Source organism: Penaeus vannamei, chromosome 31, assembly GCF_042767895.1.
Source record: "Penaeus vannamei isolate JL-2024 chromosome 31, ASM4276789v1, whole genome shotgun sequence".
Taxonomy (NCBI): domain Eukaryota; kingdom Metazoa; phylum Arthropoda; class Malacostraca; order Decapoda; family Penaeidae; genus Penaeus; species Penaeus vannamei.
The window spans coordinates 3,695,598-3,710,597 of NC_091579.1; the positions used below are offsets into that span (position 1 = coordinate 3,695,598).

Genomic DNA, 15,000 nt, shown 5'->3' on the forward strand with positions numbered 1-15,000 from the left:
ATCGCGTCTTGACTCTGAAATGGGTAAGTGGAAACATAATCTTTTTTGTGTGTGAAACGATCGTAAAAAAGAAAGAAAAAAATCTAAAACGAAATGTCTAAAAAAGTGTTCTAAAAATGAAATGTTCTAAAACATTTTCTTGAAAATTTTTCTAAAAAATCTGTGAAACGGTCGTTCAATATAATGTAATAAGAGGATTAATGATGTGCTATTTTTAGAAATAAAGATTGTTAAGTATATTGCATTTTATTCCTGCCCTGAGTAAATGACTGGTAAAATATATAAATCCCACTTTATGACTGCCACAATTCCAATGTTTTGACTTGTTATCCTTTATTACAATAAAAGCCGTGTTACTAGTCAGACTGGGGAGCCCCGAACACGTGGTGGTACTTGCAACACTCCACTCGCATTCTGTGTAGTTGGTGGAGGGGGAACTGTGTTTTTTTCTTGGCGTTCTCCCTTCCGTTATTTCGCTTGTTGACAGTTGACGCCCGGCCGACTAAGGAGGTATGATGAGCTCGCTTGCGTCAGCAGTTCGTGTGCTTGCAGCTCCGCACAACTCGTATAACGTCAGGTTCGGGTTTAGTAGTCGCATTAGCCGGGGAGAGTGCCGTGGGGCTGGGGCTCACAAGAGGTTCTGGGTGAGGGTTAACGTTAAGCCTGTGGTATTCTGAGCCTCTGTCCGTCAGCTGTATATCTCTCTCTCTCGTCAATGAACTGTTATAAGTTATATGTTATATGATCCTTTACTGGTATTCAAGGTTACTGCATCCTGCCAGACTCGATTTATCTACACACTATCGCTCACAGGCCACGTTTACTGTGTGTGTATGTTTGCTTTCATGTGCGTTTTTGCGTACGTGTGTGTTTGAGAGCATGTGTATGTGTATGTCTTTGTGTCTTCCACGATTACCTCAGTCATCCCCTACGAAGGGGAATGAGTCATCACATCGCACGGCGGGTGTTGGTGGACATCCTCAGCTGTTGCACTCACCGACAGACGTTCAATCTCAGAAATGGAATTCTTCAAAAATAGTGTTTGCGCTCACATCACATGACTGAAATAGACGTATATCTGTTTGTCTAGACATGCTTATCTATCATATACATAGAGATAAATGTACATATATCTGTTAGATGAACGGATATGAATTTATTTCTGTGTATACGCATATTTGTATAAAGAAGATTCACTGGGTCGGACCTCGCACAATGCTAACAAATCGGATGATAATCAGTCACATAGATCCGTACGGTGTCGCAAACTTATCAGCTGACTGAAATGGGCTGCTAAGGATAACGTATCCAGACTTTCTCCTCTAAAGAGAATGTTTGAAAAGAAAAAAAAAGAGCTGATCACATCCTGATGTTGTCCAAGTCTTTCCTTCGAGATTCTGATTCAGGCGAGAAAGACACACACGTCGCCTTTCCTCACTCAGTTCTTGTCTTTTCTTCTTGATTTCGAATTATTTTCGGCTAATAAAATTCCAAATGAGACTCGATTTTGCCGGCTATGACATCCACAGACACGACATTCACCATAGTCGATTAATAAATCCACAGAAATAAGAGAAGCAAATGGAAGGAATTGACACAACAGCTTCAAGCCTCCACTGCCTTCAAAATGGCGGACGCCTTACTGGTGACGTCACGTGAAAACTATCTACATATAATCACATCCATTTAACATGTAGCACATATATCTCAACAAACAGATTTCCGTGTACAAAAATCTTTTACGTTCTACAGGTGCGAAAGTTTAGGGCTATTCAACGGAGCTCCGAACCATTTGTCCAGTCGAACGTTCACTTGATGGTGTAGTCACGTGACCGGTGCCTCGGTGCCCCATTGGGAGTAAGGATTTTGGGAAGAACACACGCATCACGCAAAGCTGGTTTGAAATTGTAAGTAAAAAGAGAAAAACAGTAAACATTTTGTTTGTTCGTTTACACTGGTGTCCATGAGAGTCAAGTGCTGCATATAATGGTAACCAGAGGGCAGATTATTAAATATTTAAGAATATTTCAGTAGACTTCTGGCCAGGAAGGTTTGGGTGAGAGGCTGGTGATGTTTTCAGCCAAATCGCTCTCAGACGCTTCTCTCCCCTCCTTCACACTAAGGAATCCTCCTCCCCCTTTTAATTCGACATGGCAATAATATAGGTAGAAAGATATAGATATAGGCGCAAGCATTGGTGGAACGCTCTTTTATAGGGTTGATGGAACGTTCTCTTGTAGGGTTGATGGAACGTTCTGGAAACATGGGTTGATGGAACGCGACACATCAGTTGCGTATCAGTGCCGCGTCCGCTCAGTCCGTCAGTGTAAGTGAAAAAAATATTGTTACTTTGAATTCGGGCGACGCATTCGCACGTCCGGCGCAGAACCGTGCTTTCACTCTCAGTGTCAGTTCCCTGTCCGTGCCGCGAACATGTCGAAGCTTGTTCACGGGGCTGATGGAACGTTCTCTCTAAAAAATATCGTTGACGACATTGAAAATCACTGCACGGAGACGGAACTGACACAGAGTGAAAGCACGATTCTGCGCCGGACACGTGCGAATGCGTCGGCCGAATGCAAAGTAACGATATTTTATCACTGACACTGACGGACTGAGCGGACGCGGCACTGATACGCCACTGATGTGTGACATTCCATCAGCCCATGTTTCCAGAACGTTCCATCAACCCTGTAAGAGAACGTTCCATCAACCCTGTAAGAGAACGTTCCATCAACCCAACGATATTTTTTTCACTGACACTGACGGAGTGAGCGGACGCAGCACTGATACGCCACTTATATACATGGATGGACCTCTACAGCTTGTTACTATGGCAATCCTTTCTCAGTGTCATTCTCTTGGTCGACCTTTGCCCTTATCTCCCTCTCATTTCCTGTACTTGTGTATCACTGCACTCCCCACACAAACGCATCTGTGTAGGAGACTGGTGTCTGAGAAATAAAGGTAAAGGTAGGTGGAGGTGAGTGTGCAGTAGGGGAAGAAGGGGTGGAACGTTTAGTCTGTCTACTGCGGGTAGTGCTGGGAGGGAGAGGGGATGGTGTTAGGGCAGTAGTTGAGATTGGAGCTGTGGTTGAGATTGGAGTGTCTGGATTTAGAGTGGCAAAAGAATTTGACTGGGGGAGGTAGAATGTGGAATTGGAAGTGTGGAAGTATGTAGGAATAGGGGAGGATGTAGGAACATCTTGAGGTGGAGGTGGAGGGGCAGAGTGAGTGACATTACTAGAGTAGGGAGTATATGAGAAACCTTGTTGGTGTGCATCCTGTCTGGCATCACGTAGAGTGAGACCATTTTTGTATTTGAGAGTTACTTGTAAGTGGGACAACCTCTATAAAATACTTTGTGGGGGCCGCCGCTGTTAGCACATATGCGTGTTTGTGCAGGGCACTTTGATCGGTTATGACCGGGTTGGGCACGTAGGGGGCATCGATCTGTGGAACGGCAGTGTTTGGCAAGGTGTCCAAATCGCCAACAGTTTTGACATTGACGGGGAGGAGGTTCATATGGTCGAACAGGAAGGAATTGTCCACCATTGTAGATACGTAAGGGAAGGTCATGTGTACGGAAAGTAATTTTGGCAATGTTGATCGGTTTCTTTCGATGACCTCAAGGAGGAGAGGTGTAGCAATGTACTGATTTCACGTCTTGGTCTTTGAGGCAGCCGAGTAAGTCTTCTCCACAATTTGGCCAATCTTTGGTATCGACTGGGCAATTTTCTGGGGAGATGTAGACCGGGAGCCCACAGGGGTCATCCTAGCTGGAAAGGTAACAAAATTAGTTGTGGCAAGCAATGATGTATATACTTGGACAAACTAAGAAATGGACGTCTGTCGGTCCCCTGCACATTGCATATTAATGTCAAGATCTTTGATATCATAACATTGTATTAGGAAACATAACATACATGATTAAACAAGTAATATCATTTGAAAATGAAAACGGTGATTACCACAAAATTGATATATCCTAATGTCATGGATAACAATATATTTAAGGAAAGACTCACTTCAGAAGCTCCACAGCCTCTGATCCTTATCCTAGAAGTGCGGCTCACACCTATCTTCCCCTGTGCACTGACTCTGTAATCTTCTAGCAGGGTACAACAAACACTCCACAATGCACCTTATATAGCTTGTCTTTTATGAATTATTTCATAAGCATATTTCAGTAACTTGTTAATTATAACATTAGACCCTAATCTATAATACTCATACCATAAATATTTGTATATATCACCGTAGACTACATAAAATGCTGATTTTAAGTGACATTCAATTTACGCACATCACTCTTCCCGCCTGTTCGCCAAGAAGGGACGACTCTCAAAAACAAAAGACACTTGGGATGCGCACCACAGAAAAACATAACATAGTTTCATACTTCTTTTTACATCATAAAGCTTTTATACATGATAAACAATAATATACATCATGTTAATGATACAATAACGGTCATAGAAACCTTTAACCTTTAATATTTTATTCAATAAAAAAAAATATTTACAAATGACATATTCTGTAGATTTTAGCAATAAACATAATTTGAATAAACAATATTCTCAAATAATTCAATTCATATCTAAAGTTAATTCTATATATCATCCCTTTTCCTGTTAATTAGAAATCAAATTATCTTAATAAACAAAATAAAATATATGCGAGACGAAATCGAGACCCTCACTCCCAGTCAATCCCCATTCTTTCCACGATTTTTCGCGGGACATAAGCCAATCATTTCGCTTCCTTTTGTCTTTCCAATTTCCGTCTTACACTTCACTTTAATAACTAATTTCCTTCTCATACTATTCATTGATACTACCGGAATTGTCACCTGCGACTACTTCCGTTACTGTATCCATTGGCTATTAAAATAGATAAATAACTATCATATTCCCCTGGCAACAAAGAATTATGGCGTGCTGTTCTCGCCGCATTTTCCACCATTTCTCCTCTCTGTTACGTGGAGGATGGCCAGGATTTATAAAAATATGTAAAATGTTTCAGTGATGAATGTGCATCTTTGAAATCAGAACCAGCGCACCTTTTTAAGTGTCGAATAAATAATTATGACATATTTTTTCAGATACGATGAATATTCATTATTAAGCATTATATAAAAAGGTGTGAATATTATCGTCAGTTTACGATTTATTACACTGTAAGTCTAATGCTTCTCTCATTTCTCTCCACAGAGACCATGGACATCAACGAAACAATCGGAGTTACTTGCATCACTACCATCTGTATAATGAAAATAATGAGGAATCACAGAATACAGTTTTCCATAAAGCATGGTCATATCCTTATAGATTTACCGACTAGTACGATTATTAAAGAAATTGCCATGGATATCAACGAAACAAACGTAGTTATTTTTTGCATCACTATCGCCTGTATTGTGGCATTGTTGTGCAATCGCAGAATACAGTTAACCGTAATGCATGACCGTATCCTTATTGACATTCGGCCTGGTATGAATATCGCAGAAAGGAGCATGGACATTAAGGAAGCGAGCGTTGTTATGACTTGCATCGCCATCGCTATGTTGACGAATCACGGAATACAGTTTACCGTAATACCCGATCCTATGCTTATTGATTTACCGACTGACACGACTATTAGAGAAAGGCCCTTGGATATCAACGAAATAATCGTCCTTATTATCTGCATCGGCATCACCTGCATTGTGGCAATGTTGAGCAATCACGGAATGCAGTTTACCGTAAAGCATGATCGTATCCTTATTGACATTCAGCCTGGTATGAATATCGCAGAAAGGAGCATGGAAATTAACGAAACAATCGTTATTACCTGCAACGCCATCATCTCTTTAGTGGCAATGTTGGCGAATCACGGAATGCAGTTATCCGTAATCACCGATCGTATCCTTACTGATTTACCGAATATCGCAGAAAGGACCATGAACACCAACGGAGCAATTGTAGTTATTTGCATCACTATCGCCTGTATTGTGGCACTGTTGTGCAATCGCAGAATAAAGATAACCGTAATGAATGACCGTATCCTTATTGATGTTCGGCCAGGGATGAATATCGCAGGAAGGACCATGAACACCAACGGAACAATTGTTGTAGTCATTATTTGCATTGTTTGCATCGCCATCACCTGCATTGTGGCAATGTTGACGAATCACGGAATGCAGTTATCCGTAATGCCCGATCGTATCCTTACTGATTTACCGACGGCTAAGATTACGGCAGCAAGTACCCTCAACATGATGGAAATAATCGTACTTGTCACTTGCATCGCCATCACCTTCATTGTGGCAATGTCGAGGAATCACGGAATAGAGTATGCCGTGCAGCGTGATCGTATCATTATTGATTTTATTCCCCGTGAAGAAATTCCAGAGAGATAATTACATAATTTGCCACTCGAACGGCATCATCAGTGGCTTAACTTCCTGGCTTACGGATCTGCCGCACGTTTATCCCGATTTTCGAAAATAAAAATAGTTGAGAAATCGACTTCTCATCCCGCCGCACCTCATCCGATACGATTTGATTGCGATGTTCTGTTTTTCTTGTCTGTTATACCTACGGAAACCACAGTCGATGACATTTGCCGTCGAGCACAACATGTCACCGTTTCTGCCAAAGGAGATCATGCCTGTCGCTGGGCACGGGAACGATTCGTATTCCACACGTAATGGAGTTTTGTCATCGGTATTTCATTTATTCTTTAATCGCCTGTCGCATGGTTCCAGAAATTAAAAGAAAAAAAAGAAAAAAATGCGATCGCCTGTCAGTTTTTCTTTCGGAAATAAAATCCGTAAACCAAGGAATAAAATAATCGCGTCTTGACTCTGAAATGGGTAAGTGGAAACATAATCTTTTTTGTGTGAAACGATCGTAAAAAAGAAAGAAAAAAATCTAAAAAGAAATGTCTAAAAAAGTGTTCTAAAAATGAAATGTTCTAAAACATTTTCTTGAAGAATTTTCTAAAAAATCTGTGAAACGGTCGTTCATTATAATGTAATAAGAGGATTAATGATGTGCTATTTTTAGAAATAAAGATTGTTAAGTATATTGCATTTTATTCCTGCCCTGAGTAAATGACTGGTAAAATATATAAATCCCACTTTATGACTGCCACAATTCCAATATTTTGACTGTTGTTATGCTTTATTACAACAAAAGCCGTGTTACTAGTCAGACTGGGGAGCCCCGAACACGTGGTGGTACTTGCAACACTCCACTCGCATTCTGTGTAGTTGGTGGAGGGGGAACTGTGTTTTTTTGCTTGGCGTTCTCCCTTCCGTTATTTCGCTTGTTGACAGTTGACGCCCGGCCGACTAAGGAGGTATGATGAGCTCGCTTGCTTGTCGTATGCTTGCAGCGCCGCAAAACTCGTATAACGTCAGGTTCGGGTTTAGTAGTCGCATTAGCCGGGGAGAGTGCCGTGGGGCTGGGGCTCACAAGAGGTTCTGGGTGAGGGTTAACGTTAAGCCTGTGGTATTCTGAGCCTCTGTCCGTCAGCTGTATGTCTCTGTCTCCCGTCAATGAACTGTTATATGTTACCAAGACGTCAGCTGATGCTTCACTGGTACTCAAGGTTACTGCATCCTGCCAGACTCGATTTATCTACACACTATCGCTCACATGCCACGTTTACTGTGTGTGTATGCTTTTGTGTGCGTTTGCGTGCGTGTGTGCTTTAATGCAAGTGTATTTGAGAGAGTGTATGTGTATGTCTTTGTGTCATCCCCTACGAAGGGGAATGGGTCATCACATCGCACGGCGGGTGTTGGTGGACATCCTCAGCTGTTGCAGTCACCGACAGACGTTCAATCTCAGAAATGGAATTCTTCAAAAATAGTGTTTGCGCTCACATCACATGGCTGAAATAGATGTATATCTATTAGTCTAGACATGAATATCTATCATATACATAGAGATAAATGTACATATATCTGTTAGATGAACGGATATGAAGGTATTTCTGTGTATACGCATATTTGTATAAAGAAGATTCACTGGGTCGGACCTCGCACAATGCTAACAAACCGGATGATAATCAGTCACATAGATCCGTACGGTGTCGCAAACTTATCAGCTGACTGGAATGGGCTGCCAAGGATAACGTATCCAGACTTTCTCCTCTAAAGAGAATGTTTGAAAAAAAATGAGCTGATCACATCCTGATGTTGTCCAAGTCTTTCCTTCGAGATTCTGATTCGGGCGAGAAAGACACACGTAGTCTTTCCTCACTCAATTCTTGTCTTTTCTTCTTGATTTCGAATTATTTTCGGCTAATAAAATTCCAAATGAGACTCGATTTTGCCGGTTATGACATATACAGACACGACAGTGATTCACCATAGTCGATTAATAAATCCACAGAAATAAGAGAAGCAAATGGAAGGAATTGACACACAACAGCTTCAAGCCTCCAATGCCTTCAAAATGGCGGACGCCTTACTGGTGACGTCACGTGAAAACTATCTACATATAATCACATCCATCTAACATGTAGCACATATATCTCAACAAATAGGTTTCTGTGCACAAAAATCTTTTACGTTGTTCTACAGGTGCGACAGTTTGGGGCTATTCAACGGAGCTCCGAACCATTTGTCCAGTCGTACGTTCACTTGATGGTGTTGTCACGTGACCGGTGCCTCGGTGCCCCATTGGGAGTAAGGATTTTGGGAAGAACACGCACATCACGCAAAGCTGGTCTAAAATTGTAAGCACAAAGACAAAAACAGTAATAATTTTGTTTGTTCGTTTATACTGGTGTCCATGAGAGTCAAGTGCTGCATATGAAGGTAACCAGAGGGCAGATTATTAAGTATTTAAGGATATTTCAGTAGACTTCTGGCCAGGAAGGTTTGGGTGAGAGACTGGTGATGTCAGACGCTTCTCTCCCCTCCTTCACACTAAGGAATCCTCCTCCCCCTTTTAATTCGACATGGCAATAATATAGGTAGAAAGATATAGATATAGGCGCAAGCATTGGTGGAACGCTCTCTTATAGTTTTGATGGAACGTTCTCTTGTAGGGTTGATGGAACGCCACACATCAGTTGCGTATCAGTGCCGCGTCCGCTCAGTCCGTCAGTGTTAGTGAAAAAAATATTGTTACTTTGAATTCGGGCGACGCATTCGCACGTCCGATACAGAACCGTGCATTCACTCTCAGTGTCAGTTCCGTGTCCGTGCCGTGAACATGTCGAAGCTTGTTCACGGGGTTGATGGAACGTTCTCTCTAAAAAATATCGTTGACGACATTGAAAATCACTGCACGGAGACGGAACTGACACAGAGGGTGAAAGCACGGTTTTGCGCCGGACGTGCGAATGCGTCGGCCGAATGCAAATAACGATATTTTATCACTGACACTGACGGACTGAGCGGACGCAGCACTGATACGCCACTGATATACATGGATGGACCTCTACCGCTTGTTACTATGCAAGCTTTTCTCAGTGCGATTCTCTTGGTCGACTTTTGCCCTATCTCCCTCTCATTTCCTTTACTTGTGTATCACTGCACTCCCCACACAAACGCATCTGTGTAGGAGACTTGTGTCTGAGAAATAAAGGTAAAGGTAGGTGGAGGTGAGTGTGCAGTAGGGGAAGAAGGGGTGGAACGTTTAGTCTGTCTACTGCGGGTAGTGCTGGGAGGGAGAGGGGATAGTCTTGGGGCTGTAATTGAGATTGGAGTGTCTGGATTTAGAGTGGCAAAAGAATTTGACTGAGGGAGGTAGAATGTAGAAGTGGAAGTATGTAGGAATAGGGGAGGGTGTAGGAACATCTTGAGGTGGAGGGGGAGGGGCAGAGTTAGTGGCATTACTAGAGTAGGGAGTATATGAGAAACCTTGTTGGTGTGCATCCTGTCTGGCATCACGTAGAGTGAGACCATTTTTGTATTTGAGAGTTACTTGTAAGTGGGACAACCTCTATAAAATACTTTGTGGGGGCCGCCGCTGTTAGCACATATGCGTGTTTGTGCAGGGCAGTTTGATCGGTTATGACCGGGTTGGGAACGTAGGGGGCATCAATCTGTGGAGCGGCAGTGTTTGGCAAGGTTTCCAAATCGCCAACAGTTTTGACATTGACGGGGAGGAGGTTCATATGGTCGAACAGGAAGGGAAGGTCGTGTGTACGGAAAGTAATTTTGGCAATGTTGATCGGTTTCTTTCGATGAGCTCAAGGAGGAGAGGTGTAGCAATGTACTGATTTCATGTCTTGGTCTTTGAGGCAGCCGAGTAAGTCTTCTCCACAATTTGGCCAATCTTTGGTATCGACTGGGCAATTTGCTGGGGAGATGTAGACCGGGAGCCCGCAGGGGTCATCCTAGCTAGAAAGGTAACAAAATTAGTTGTGGCAAGCAATGATGATTCAATTCATATCCAAATTCTATATATCCTCCCTTTTCCTGTTAATTAGAAATCAAATTATATTAATAAACAAAATAAAATATATGCGAGACGAAATCGAGACCCTCACTCCCAGTCAATCCCCATTCTTTCCATGATTTTTCGCGGGACATAAGCCAATCATTTCGCTTCCTTTTGTGTTTACAATTTCCCTCTCTTACAACTTCACTTTAATAACTAATTTCCTTCTCATACTATTCATTGATACTACCGGAATTGTCACCTGCGACTACTTCCGTTACTGTATCCATTGGCTACTAAAATAGATAAATAACTATTATTTTCCCCTGGCAACAAAGCATTATGGCGTGCTGTTCTCGCCTAATTTTCCACCATTTCTCCTCTCTGCTACGAGGAGGAAGGCCAGGATTTATAAAAATATGTAAAATGTTTCAGTGATGAATGTGCATCTTTGAAATCAGAACCAGCGCACCTTTTTAAGTGTCGAATAAATAATTATGACATATTTTTTTTCAGATAAGATGAATATTCATTATTAAGCATTATATAAAAAGGTGTGAATATTATCGTCAGTTTGCGATTTATTGCATTGTAAGTCTAATGCTTCTCTCATTTCTCTCCACAGAGACCATGGACATCAACGAAACAATCGGAGTTATTTGCATCACTACCATCTGTTTAATGAAAATAATGAGGAATCACAGAATACAGTTTTCCATAAAGCATGGTCATATCCTTATAGATTTACCGACTAGTACGATTATTAAAGAAATTGCCATGGATATCAACGAAACAAACGTAGTTATTTTTTGCATCACTATCGCCTGTATTGTGGCATTGTTGTGCAATCGCAGAATACAATTTACCGTAATGCATGACCGTATCCTTATTGACATTCGGCCTGGTATGAATATCGCAGAAAGGAGCATGGACATTAAGGAAGCGATCGTTGTTATGACTTGCGTCGCCATCGCTATGTTGACGAATCACGGAATACAGTTTACCGTAATACCCGATCTTATTGATTTACCGACTGACACGACTATTAGAGAAAGGCCCTTGGATATCAACGAAATAATCGTCCTTATTATCTGCATCGGCATCACCTGCATTGTGGCAATGTTGAGCAATCACGGAATGCAGTTATCCGTAATCACCGATCGTATCCTTACTGATTTACCGAATATCGCAGAAAGGACCATGAACACCAACGGAGCAATTGTAGTTATTTGCACCACTATCGCCTGTATTGTGGCACTGTTGTGCAATCGCAGAATAAAGATAACCGTAATGTATGACCGTATCCTTATTAATGTTCGGCCAAGGATGAATATCGCAGAAAGGACCATGAACACCAACGGAACAATCGTTGTAGTCATTATTTGCATTATTTGCATCGCCATCACCTGCATTGTGGCAATGTTGACGAATCACGGAATGCAGTTATCCGTAATGCCCGATCGTATCCTTACTGATTTACCGACGGCTAAGATTACGGCAGCAAGTACCCTCAACATGATGGAAATAATCGTACTTGTCACTTGCATCGCCATCACCTTCATTGTGGCAATGTCGAGGAATCACGGAATAGAGTATGCCGTGCAGCGTGATCGTGTCATTATTGATTTCATTCCCCGTGAAGAAATTCCAGAGATATAATTACATAATTTGCCACTCGAACGGCATTATCAGTGGCTTAACTTCCTGGCTTACGGATCTGCCGCACGTTTTTCCCGATTTTCGAAAATAAAAATAGTTGAGAAATCGACTTCTCATCCCGCCGCACCTCATCCGATACGATTTGATTGCGATGTTCTGTTTTTCTTGTCTGTTATACCTACGGAAACCACAGTCGATGGCATTTGCCGTCGAGCACAATATGTCACCGTTTCTGCCAAAGGAGATCATGCCTGTCGCTGGGCACGGGAACGATTCGTATTCCACACGTAATGGAGTTTTGTCATCGGTATTTCATTTATTCTTTAATCGCCTGTCGCATGGTTCCAGAAATTAAAAGAAAAAAAAAGAAGAAAATGCGATCGCCTGTCAGTTTTTCTTTCGGAAATAAAATCCGTAAACCAAGGAATAAAATAATCGCGTCTTGACGCTGAAATGGGTAAGTGGAAACATAATCTTTTTTGTGTGAAACGATCGTAAAAAAGAAAGAAAAAAATCTAAAAAGAAATGTCTAAAAAAGTGTTCTAAAAATGAAATGTTCTAAAACATTTTCTTGAAGAATTTTCTAAAAAATCTGTGAAACGGTCGTTCAATATAATGTAATAAGAGGATTAATGATGTGCTATTTTTAGAAATAAAGATTGTTAAGTATATTGCATTTTATTCCTGCCCTGAGTAAATGACTGGTAAAATATATAAATCCCACTTTGTGACTGCCACAATTCCAATGTTTTGACTTGTTATCCTTTATTACAATAAAAGCCGTGTTACTAGTCAGACTGGGGAGCCCCGAACACGTGGTGGTACTTGCAACACTCCACTCGCATTCTGTGTAGTTGGTGGAGGGGGAACTGTGTTTTTTTCTTGGCGTTCTCCCTTCCGTTATTTCGCTTGTTGACAGTTGACGCCCGGCCGACTAAGGAGTTATGATGAGCTCGCTTGCGTCAGCAGTTCGTGTGCTTGCAGCGCCGCACAACTCGTATAACGTCAGGTTCGGGTTTAGTAGTCGCATTAGCCGGGGAGAGTGCCGTGGGGCTGGGGCTCACAAGAGGTTCTGGGTGAGGGTTAACGTTAAGCCTGTGGTATTCTGAGTCTGTCCGTCAGCTGTATATCTCTCTCTCTCGTCAATGAACTGTTATAAGTTATATGTTATATGATCCTTTACTGGTATTCAAGGTTACTGCATCCTGCCAGACTCGATTTATCTACACACTATCGCTCACAGGCCACGTTTACTGTGTGTGTATGTTTGCTTTCATGTGCGTTTTTGCGTACGCGTGTGTTTGAGAGCATGTGTATGTGTATGTCTTTGTGTCTTCCACGATTACCTCAGTCATCCCCTACGAAGGGGAATGAGTCATCACATCGCACGGCGGGTGTTGGTGGACATCCTCAGCTGTTGCACTCACCGACAGACGTTCAATCTCAGAAATGGAATTCTTCAAAAATAGTGTTTGCGCTCACATCACATGACTGAAATAGACGTATATCTGTTTGTCTAGACATGCTTATCTATCATATACATAGAGATAAATGTACATATATCTGTTAGATGAACGGATATGAATTTATTTCTGTGTATACGCATATTTGTATAAAGAAGATTCACTGGGTCGGACCTCGCACAATGCTAACAAATCGGATGATAATCAGTCACATAGATCCGTACGGTGTCGCAAACTTATCAGCTGACTGAAATGGGCTGCTAAGGATAACGTATCCAGACTTTCTCCTCTAAAGAGAATGTTTGAAAAGAAAAAAAAAAGAGCTGATCACATCCTGATGTTGTCCAAGTCTTTCCTTCGAGATTCTGATTCAGGCGAGAAAGACACACACGTCGCCTTTCCTCACTCAGTTCTTGTCTTTTCTTCTTGATTTCGAATTATTTTCGGCTAATAAAATTCCAAATGAGACTCGATTTTGCCGGCTATGACATCCACAGACACGACATTCACCATAGTCGATTAATAAATCCACAGAAATAAGAGAAGCAAATGGAAGGAATTGACACAACAGCTTCAAGCCTCCAATGCCTTCAAAATGGCGGACGCCTTACTGGTGACGTCACGTGAAAACTATCTACATATAATCACATCCATTTAACATGTAGCACATATATCTCAACAAACAGATTTCCGTGTACAAAAATCTTTTACGTTCTACAGGTGCGAAAGTTTAGGGCTATTCAACGGAGCTCCGAACCATTTGTCCAGTCGAACGTTCACTTGATGGTGTTGTCACGTGACCGGTGCCTCGGTGCCCCATTGGGAGTCAGGATTTTGGGATTAACACACGCATCACGCAAAGCTGGTTTGAAATTGTAAGTAAAAAGAGAAAAACAGTAAACATTTTGTTTGTTCGTTTACACTGGTGTCCATGAGAGTCAAGTGCTGCATATGAAGGTAACCAGAGGGCAGATTATTAAGTATTTGAGGATATTTCAGTAGACTTCTGGCCAGGAAGGTTTGGGTGAGAGACTGGTGATGTCAGACGCTTCTCTCCCCTCCTTCACACTAAGGAATCCTCCTCCCCCTTTTAATTCGACATGGCAATAATATAGGTAGAAAGATATATAGATATAGGCGCAAGCATTGGTGGAACGCTCTCTTATAGGGTTGATGGAACGTCCTGGAAACATGGCCTGTACAATATAATATGTATTATATTTGCCTTACATTTCTTTATACTATTTGTTTCTGTATAACTATGCCATTGTATGATGCACCTATTTATTGATGTTGCCTCCCATATCTGTATATTTAGTGCACATGACGTAGCAACATTATCAATGGCCACGTGGTATCAAGGACTCCTCTGACGAGAAATCGTTAAAGTAACGAACTCATTGCTTTCCCCCCGAATGAATTGTCAACATTTAAACAAACATAAATGTGTTATAATTTACTCTATTTGTTATAACACTAAAATTTGCTATACT

General features: G+C 41.6%; 1 protein-coding gene and 3 long non-coding RNA genes across 4 annotated transcripts in view; 2 read left to right on the plus strand and 2 right to left on the minus strand.

Moving 5' to 3' along the window:
• LOC138867587 (uncharacterized) overlaps positions 1-1,355 on the minus strand; it is a 2,480-nt gene extending 1,125 nt beyond the window's left edge. Inside the window, exons 1-2 of the long non-coding RNA XR_011399847.1 lie at positions 1,208-1,355; positions 1-1,061 (exon numbers count right to left, since the gene is read on the minus strand). The exon at positions 1-1,061 is cut by the window's left edge and continues 1,125 nt beyond it. This is a non-coding gene — a long non-coding RNA (uncharacterized lncRNA). The remainder of the gene's footprint in view (positions 1,062-1,207) is intronic.
• LOC113815988 (uncharacterized) lies at positions 978-6,774 on the plus strand. Its single transcript, XM_070143653.1, has 2 exons — positions 978-1,907; positions 5,214-6,774. Exon 2 carries the CDS (start codon positions 5,219-5,221, stop codon positions 6,398-6,400), a length of 1,182 nt encoding a protein of 393 aa, XP_069999754.1. The 5' UTR covers positions 978-1,907; positions 5,214-5,218; the 3' UTR covers positions 6,401-6,774.
• Positions 4,485-8,554, minus strand: LOC138867585 (uncharacterized). The gene is made up of 2 exons (XR_011399845.1): positions 8,029-8,554; positions 4,485-7,882 (listed from the first exon to the last, which is right to left on the minus strand). It is a non-coding gene; the product is annotated as an uncharacterized lncRNA (long non-coding RNA).
• A 64-nt stretch (positions 8,555-8,618) lies between these two features.
• The window catches only part of LOC138867586 (uncharacterized), a 7,787-nt gene continuing 1,405 nt past the window's right edge, over positions 8,619-15,000 (plus strand). The window contains exon 1 of the long non-coding RNA XR_011399846.1: positions 8,619-8,730. This is a non-coding gene — a long non-coding RNA (uncharacterized lncRNA). The remainder of the gene's footprint in view (positions 8,731-15,000) is intronic.